The sequence below is a fragment of the Pseudonaja textilis genome, chromosome 2 (genome assembly GCF_049901715.1).
Source record: "Pseudonaja textilis isolate UNSWEBS1 chromosome 2, rPseTex1.2, whole genome shotgun sequence".
NCBI lineage: Eukaryota > Metazoa > Chordata > Lepidosauria > Squamata > Elapidae > Pseudonaja > Pseudonaja textilis.
Window position 1 is genome coordinate 9,394,725 of NC_141991.1, and position 8,436 is coordinate 9,403,160.

The window sequence follows — 8,436 nt, forward strand, 5'->3', positions numbered from 1 at the left end:
GACTGATCCCAACCCTGGCTGGCCCTGCCCCTCCCCTCCCTGTCACTCCTTGCCCAGCCTGAGAAGGTAAGGGTGATGGTGGGGGATGGAGACTTGCTCCATATTCCAGCACAGGAGGTGACTGGGTGGGAGTGTGTGATGTTGAGTTGGCCATGCCCACCCAGTCACACTGGTTGTTAAATTATTGGCTCCCAGTGTTTGCTTTTCTGTGGGAAACAGGTTCAAATGGCTCTTTGAATGTTTTAGTTTCAGACCCCTGGGCTATGAGAATGAACTCTGTCAGAAAGGGATATTTCTAAGGCCCAGCTAGGTTTCCAAGACAAGGTCCTTCCGTTTGAAAAACTACAATTAATTGACACCAACTGGCATGGAAAGGTAGACTCATATTTATTATTAGGTAAACTTGGAGCATTCTTTTTGCCAAAGAAGACTTAAGATAGCTATCAATCAAGATAAACAATTGCATTCAAAGCATTATTGATGAAGTACCTTCATTCCAGTGGTGGGATTAAAATTATTTTACTATTGGTTCTGTGTGCATGGCTTGGTGGGCATGGCAGGGGAAGGATACTGTAAAATCTCCATTCCCTCCCCACTCCTGGGGGAAGGCTACTGCAAAATCCCCATCCCCTCCCAACCCCACTAACACACTTTCCAGCTCCATTTTCCTATGCAGGACAACCTCCCGATCAGCTGGGACTTGGGAGGTAGAGAATATATCGATCCAGTCAGAGGTGATATTTTCCAGTTCTCTGGACTACTCAAAATTTCCACTACTGGTTCTCCAGAACTGGTCAGAAACTGCTGACTACCCACCTCTGCTATGTTCAAGCCAAAGGTCAAATCTAAATAGAATATTTTTCAAATTATCACTCATTGATTCTGATATAAGGAAGGATTTCTCTTTAGATCAAAGACTTGTTTCAATGGTTCATATTTTTTTTGGTCAGGGCATTATTTCATATTAGACCAATCATTATGATTTCATGTAGCCTGAAAGCCTGGGTTCTCCTTCCTAGGCGCAGAAGGCTTATTACAGGGGGCCCCAAACTTTTGGGCATCAGGTACTGGTTCCATGGAGTAAGGTTTTTCTGCAGACCAGAGGGGGCAGGGTTTTTCATGCTGCCTGCATCCCATGGATGGGGCTTCCCTTGTTTGCCTGGCCTGGTTGCTGGCATGCCATGGACCTGGCATGCCAGCATATGCCCTGGCCTATTGCATTATTCCAATGGAGTGAAAAAGGCATGGATAATAGTGGTCAAGTCTGGGATGCTTTAAAGCAGCAGTCGCCAACTGGTGGGCTGTGGCCCACTGGTGGGCCATGAGAAAATGTTGGTGGGCCACAGAGAAATCTCACCTCCAGAACACCCCCCCAAAAGCAATTAATCCAGGCTGCACAGAAATACAAGGCTGCTCAGCCCATATGGCCCATGGGAACCCTCCCTGCCCGCTCACTCCTTACCCGGCAAACTTGTCTGCTAAGTTGCTATTTTTCCTTTTTCCAACCATCATTGGTTCTGCTGTGCTGGGAGATTTAGATTAGCCAGGAAAATGGTTGGATTTCTTGTTTTCTAGCTAAGCACAGCTGAACCTCCCTTAGTACTGAAGGTTTGCTTGTAAGCAAATTCAGTGCAGACTCACGGCAAGAAAATTTGAGAGATTGAGCTAGCCAATGGCAGATAGATAGATCACTCAATGATTCTGTGTGCAACTCAATCTGCCTGCTTTGCCTGATTTTGAATAAAAGCTGCTTTTTAAAATAAAAAATATTCAATATTTACATACATGGTGTTTTGTGAGTTAATTTTTTGAGTTTGCTTACAAGCAAATTTTATATGATAGACTGAGCTAGCCGAGGGCAGATAGATAGATTTCTGAATGAATCTGTGATTCTGTGAGCAACTCAATCTGCCTGCCTGCTTTGCCTGTTTTTGGGTAAAAGTAGCTCTTTTTAAATAAAAATTTCAATATTTATATAAATATTTATAATTTTTACATACAAGCATGCCAGTCAAATGACCAGCAAGCCACACCCACAAATTAGGTCATGCCCACAGAACCAGTTAGTGGTCCCTGGGATCTAAAATTATAAGTTTGGTGGTCCCTGAGGTCCAAAAGTTTGGTGACCTCTGTTTCAAAGCATCACAAAATATGGACCCTCCCTTTTAAGGGTCTCTATCCCCAACCGGGACAACCTCAATTCTTTTTTATTTTATTTATTTTTATAAATTTTCATTCATATACATGTTTGAATAACAGTGCATTGGCAGAGCATTATTTACAAATAAAACACAACCAACATACATTGGTAATAAATCTCAATATACAAACTAATAGCAATAGTAATGGTATAATAACAGTACTAATAGTATAACCAAAAGAGCTGATCTAGGTTTCTTCTTATGTTAGTTACATTTTTATCAATTACTACATTGATATTTGTCTACCTTTTTACTTTCAATATTAACCTTCATAATCTTACTTTCTCTAATTTCTACCTCTTTTCTCTATCCGTTCATAGAATTTATTCCATATCCGAAAGTATTCTGAATCATTAATTTAATTTTTAAAGTTAATCTATCCATTTCAACACAGTCCCAAATTTTCTTAATTTTAACCTCATCTGGTGGAGTATTCATATTTTTCCAGTATTTATTTTATTTTATTTTATTTATTTTATTATTTGATTTGTCAATTGCTTTCAAGGTAATATATATAAGTATAAACATGAGTAAGAATACAGGAAATAGGTACGAATAAATGGGGACAATAGGACAGGGATAGTAGACATGATGGTGCACTTATGCACGCCCCTTACAGACCTCTTAGGAATGGAGTGAGGTCAATAGTGGTTAGTTTGAGGTTAAAGGAGTGGGGGTTAGAGGATGTAACAACAGGGTCAGGTAGTGCATTCCAGGCATTGACCACTCTGTGACTGAAGTCATACTTTCTGGATCGGTTTGGATCGGTTAACATTGAGTTTGTATCTGTTGTGTGCTCATGTATTGTTGTGGTTGAAGCTGAAATAGTCATTGACTGGTAGGACATTGTAGCAGATAATGGTTGTCCAAGCCCAGAATCTCAAGCCTGGTGATATAGGGTATTTTGTTGCGAGCAGAGGAGTGTAGTACTCTTACATATTTAGCATATGTAATCCTTGCTGCCGTCAATATGTGTAATACTAAATATGTGATCGCTTGGTCAAGAACCTCTGATAGTATACCTAAAAGGCATGTTTGGGACAACCTCAATTCTAATTCCAATTGGGACCAAAAGCCATCCATCCAGTCTTGAGTCAATTTGATCTAATTAAGTACAAATCTAAACTTGGGCCCTGGCAATAGAAATTGCCTCCTTATTTGCTATTTGAGGACAAGGAACAAGAAAAAATTAAGGCTATTAGCACTATAATCCCCAGCACTTAAAAGATTCACCGGTTTTACAGAGATATTAAATTGCAGAGCGGATAGGAAAGGGATAGGATCATTGTCTTAAAATATAGTCACCCAGCATCTCATGATGGACAAGGCTGAATCATTTTAAAATTGTGTTCAGATGAGATATTGAAAGGATTTAGAGGAACATGGAATTGAAAAGGAATTACAACCATTAGGTCAAATTCTGATATGTAAAGAAGAAAAACTTATAACAAGATTGTATAATTATTTACTAAGAGTGGAGCTGGAGGAAGAGACAGTAAAAGGGCCCATGATAGCTTGGCAAAGAATATCGTTCGTAGTATAGAATTAATGATGGAGAAAAATTATGGACCAAAAACTACAAATTAACATTGTCAATAGCTTATAAAAAGAATTACTATAAAATGTTTTATTGATGGCATCTAGTACTGAAGCCATCAAGCCTTTTAAGAAAGCTACAAGGGTTCTACTTGTCACATTCAATTCTCAGTGAAGGTCATCCAATTTGGTAATGAGAATTAAAACTTTTGAAATGGACCCTAAATCTTTTGAAAACAGTGAAGAGATACCAATATTTTCCCCACCTTGTTGAGCAACTTTAGCCGTGAAAGAGCATCTTGGTTGATTATAAGTCTCTCTCTTTCAAAACTTCCCAGTTGCTCTGTGATGGGATTCTTGTTGGGGAGAACCACCCAGCTCATGATATTCGGGTCTGCTGTAATATCTCCATTTTTGTCCAAGTAGAGATCCTTCCAGGAAAAATTGTAAAATTCATTCTTCTCCAGGAATGGATGAAACTGGAATGGAAATCATCAGGGATTTAAAAAAAAAACAGATTTTTTAAAAATTTCTTTACCATGTGGCCTTTTCAGATTTGATCTTTCTTCTACAATTGTCTAACTTAAAAATGGGGAATGGGAGAACAAGCTTGTCCACTATCTTTAAAGTGAAAAATAAAGGTTCTACAAAAGTTTTCAATCATATGTTGACTATATATCTGTATCTATATATCTATATCTATCTATTGAGACAGACAGACAGACAGACAGACAGACAGACAGACAGACAGACAGACAGACAGATAGACAGACAGACATCATGTCCACTTAGCTTTTGTTAGCCTCTGCTAACCTTGTCAGTAGCTAACGATGTTAGCAGAGACTAACAAAAGCTAAGTGGATAATATAGTTTAAGTTCCAGAGATTGTGATGCCTGTCTCTTCTTTTATGGCTATACCTGGAACTCATATTTTTAGGATTGTTTTATCTATCTATCATCTATCTATCTATCTATCTATCTATCTATCTATCTATCGATTGATCGATAGATAGATAGATATTGTTCAGTTGCTTAATTGTGACTCCATTATCAAGAAAATAAAACACAGTGTCAGGGTTCCAAGTAATAGTTCCATAGCAAGCAAGATTCTGAGGCAGGTGACTTCCTCAAAGAATAGCTTTATTGGATATATCATATCGGCACAAATCTGGTGAAAACTGACTCTGAAGTTTCTCACGGCCCCATCTTCCATTGACCCCCCCAACTTTGCTCAAACTCATGTTCATTCTATCAATGACATTAACTAACCGTTTGATTGTCTGCCATTCCCTTCTCCTTTTGCCTCCAATCTTTCCTAATGGCAGGGTTTTTTTCTTGTAATGAGTCTTTTATTCTCATTTTAAAAATAAATATTGTTTAATTTCAAAATATAATGGTCATAGTGCAATTTCTTTTGCACAATAGTGCAATTTCTTTTGCACAATATGCCCCAAGTGATTACATTGGCCAAACCTGTTGCTTTTTGTAGTACACGGTGGATAAAATGGTTATCTTCTTTCTCCCTTAGATTCTTTCTCAATCAGAACTAAATTTGATGGACCCTCGCTGAAACCTCATACCTGCCATGGCTGAAGTATGGGAACTCCCAATCTTTTTTCTATTTCCTTCCTTCTCCACCTAGATCTGGAGGAATATGCCGCATTCAGGGCATGGGACAGAGTCTTAATGAGAGCATAAATATGGTGCTCATTTTGAATCAAGATCCTCCTCCTTTTCTTTTGGGTCTCCAATGGCCCTTTCTGGGTGCATCTTCTCCGGCCTTTGACAGAAAAGACCTGCTTTGAAAAAAAGCAGTTAAAGGTCTTATATTCCAAGTGGCGTTCCACAAACAAATTGGGTTCAAAGTCAACATCTGCTGGCCTTTTTTTCCCCTGAAAATTAAAGGTCAAAACACTATGGACGTATGTGAAAAGTCTGTGCCTTCCCATCTGATATTCCCCCAAGACTGTGATGATCCAGATTTTCCCTTTAATGGGTCCTCTAAAATATTCAATTATTAAATACAGAGGGATAATTCTGTCCAAAAAGGGAGTGTATTCCCTGTAGTAAACAAAGACATTGACTTGTCTCCACTTAGAGATGGCACTCCTGAAGGATTCTATATGTTTATTGGTTGATAATCGTTGAGATATTACGACACAAATTCCATTCCTGAAAAGCAAAGAAGTAAATGTCCTCAAGAAATGATCTCCTTCCTCTGTGTCTGAAGCAAGGAGACCGATCAAGATCCATCTGAAATGGAGGAGCAGTTGGACAATTCTTGGATAATGGAACCCTAGTTTGGTGAACATACGATAGAAAAAGGGGAATTGACTTTTATCACTCAGGTCTGCTGAAGACATTCTACTACTTATCTGAAAACACAATGAAGAAAGCTTGGTTATATTAGGGGTTAGATCAAGATTTAAAATATTATTTTAATAAATAAATCTTGATTCTTGAGCACACATTAGAATAGTTAAATACATAATTATGAGCTATACAAAATATAAAACAGAAAATATTAATAAGCACATTAAAAAAAGGGTCAAATTAAGCAAAAAGAAGAATGCAAATCATATTTATTGATTTTTTTAAATAAATTTTTAAATTTTTTTTTTTACATTTTTTTAAAAATTAAAAATAAATTTTATTGAATAAACATTAAAAACAATTGAACACAGTGCAACTTTCTTGGCCATCATTTTAGTCATACAAGCTATAGTATAGAGATAGGCATAACAGTTAATTTCCTTTTTCCGTTAAGTTATTCGTATAATGATAGCTGCATATTATTTCTATTTGTACATTTATATAGATTTATTTACAATTATATACATATTTACAACCATCTTTTATACTCATGCATTCGTATCATCTCATATTGGTCCATTATATTCCATTCTCTTTGATTTACAAGACTTTAACCTTCATATTTCTGTATCACCATTACTATTTACTGCTATCAGATCCACATATGCACAGATAGGAAAACACAGACACAAACCTGTGGGACTTTGTAGGTGGCTACTAATGTTGACATCTGAATGGAGACGTCACTATCGGCTCCATCAAGAAGAACTAAAAGGTTGTCCTTCCTTCCACAGCTGTAGTTGGGAACATTGGCTTCTCCAACAGAGAGCATGTCCACCAAGGCCTCTGAAGTGCCAATGGTGCTCAAAGAGTTGTCATGGATGTTGTAGCCAAGTGTGAGATTGTGTAGGAACTGGGGTTTCTTATTGACCTCTTGAATGGCAAAAACGAAGCGTATGATTCTTGACAGATCAAAAGTTAAACTACTGTAAAATAATATTAATTTTATCATCATCATCAAAATACTTCATTTTATTTCCATTTGTCTCCAAATCCTATTAAATCTTAATTCAGTACTAATTGAAAATCAGAAGCAAATGACAGTCACCCATCACCACTGAATATTCGTGAGTATTGAGAAGATAAAATATAGTCCTTCACCATTTTTAAGAATCAGAAATATATCATTATTTGTAGCAGTACTGATTTACATCATCCCAGTATGTGGATTGCAAAATAATTCAATTATTCAAAGAGAACTACCATAAGAGGAAAAGGGATTTTGATAAGTAATCCAGTAAAGCAATTCTTAAAAAAAAAATGTCATGAATTCCTATGAGGATTAGGCATTGAATATAAATGAATAGTTATAAATATGTCAAAACAGGTTAGACTGGGGCAAATACAACCATTTCAATCACTACTTTAAACAAAAATCAGGAGTCAGGTGATGAACTTGAGCATTAGATAAGAAGAAGAAAAATCTGGACTTTTCCAGGTTTTTTAATGCCTCATGTTTGGATGTGAGTCTCTTCTACAAAATAAGACAAAAAAAGGAAGATTCAAAAATTAGAAATACATCTGAATTGAATTGAATTCTTTATTGTCATTGTACGTATATACACAGTATACATACAATGAAATTCACATAACACCCAGAGACCAGATCAACATGCACGCACATCTGAAACCTAAATTAAGAAGAAAGCAGAAAAGAAGACTGTTAGAACTGCAAATGAATGGGATGTAATTGTATCACACTGAGTGACTTACGATTGAGATAGACTAGAAGGAGCCGTATTGAAAGTCAATGTTACATGCGATATTGTTGTTGCACTGATGATCATACTAACAAGATGGTCTCCTGGCCGGTAGTAGCTCCATGGTTTTTTTTCACCTTTGCTCTCCAAACTGAGTGGGCACTTCATTCTAAGCTTCCCAGAGATTGGCTGCAATATTAGCAGCATCAGAAACACATGAAGGAGGTACATAATTCAGGGGGCTGAATGGATTCCTTTCTCGTTTTTAAAGAAGAACAACAGGAAGGGTTAGAAAGATTAAAAGCACTTTCACTTTTATGGAGATGGAAAGATGGAAATAGCAGTGCTCTTCTGATTCTGACATAGATAAACCAACCTTCACTTGGAAAGAAGAGAAAGAGACATTCAACAGCACAGACACTGACTGTCTCGGAACATGTGGCACAAGAAGCATTGCTCACTATTTTTATTTTTTTCTCATGCAAGATCCCTTCCCTGTTCCTTCATTCTGATGTATCCACCAAAGGTAATCACTGGAGGAGTAGCAAAAGAGGTCTCAGAGACTGGGATTGTGATAATTACAATGAGAAGCAAATTATTCCCTTAGGATCCAGAAGTTATTCCAG

The 8,436-nt window shown here is 37.2% G+C and overlaps 1 protein-coding gene and 1 long non-coding RNA gene across 3 annotated transcripts in view; both read right to left on the reverse strand.

Annotated features, from left to right (window-relative positions):
- LOC113450709 (vomeronasal type-2 receptor 26-like) overlaps positions 1-5,582 on the reverse strand; it is a 92,958-nt gene extending 87,376 nt beyond the window's left edge. For both annotated transcript variants that reach the window (XR_015742466.1, XM_087928389.1), the window contains exons 1-2: positions 5,318-5,582; positions 4,004-4,216 (exon numbers count right to left, since the gene is read on the reverse strand). Coding sequence is in view for 1 of the 2 variants with exons in the window: in XM_087928389.1 (XP_087784515.1) it covers positions 4,004-4,120 (117 nt within the window). In the remaining variant the exon portion in view is untranslated. The remainder of the gene's footprint in view (positions 1-4,003; positions 4,217-5,317) is intronic.
- Positions 5,583-5,870: 288 nt separating this feature from the next.
- LOC148126689 (uncharacterized) lies at positions 5,871-8,229 on the reverse strand. The gene is made up of 3 exons (XR_015742491.1): positions 7,824-8,229; positions 6,745-7,036; positions 5,871-6,112 (listed from the first exon to the last, which is right to left on the reverse strand). It is a non-coding gene; the product is annotated as an uncharacterized LOC148126689 (long non-coding RNA).
- Positions 8,230-8,436: the final 207 nt, after the last annotated feature.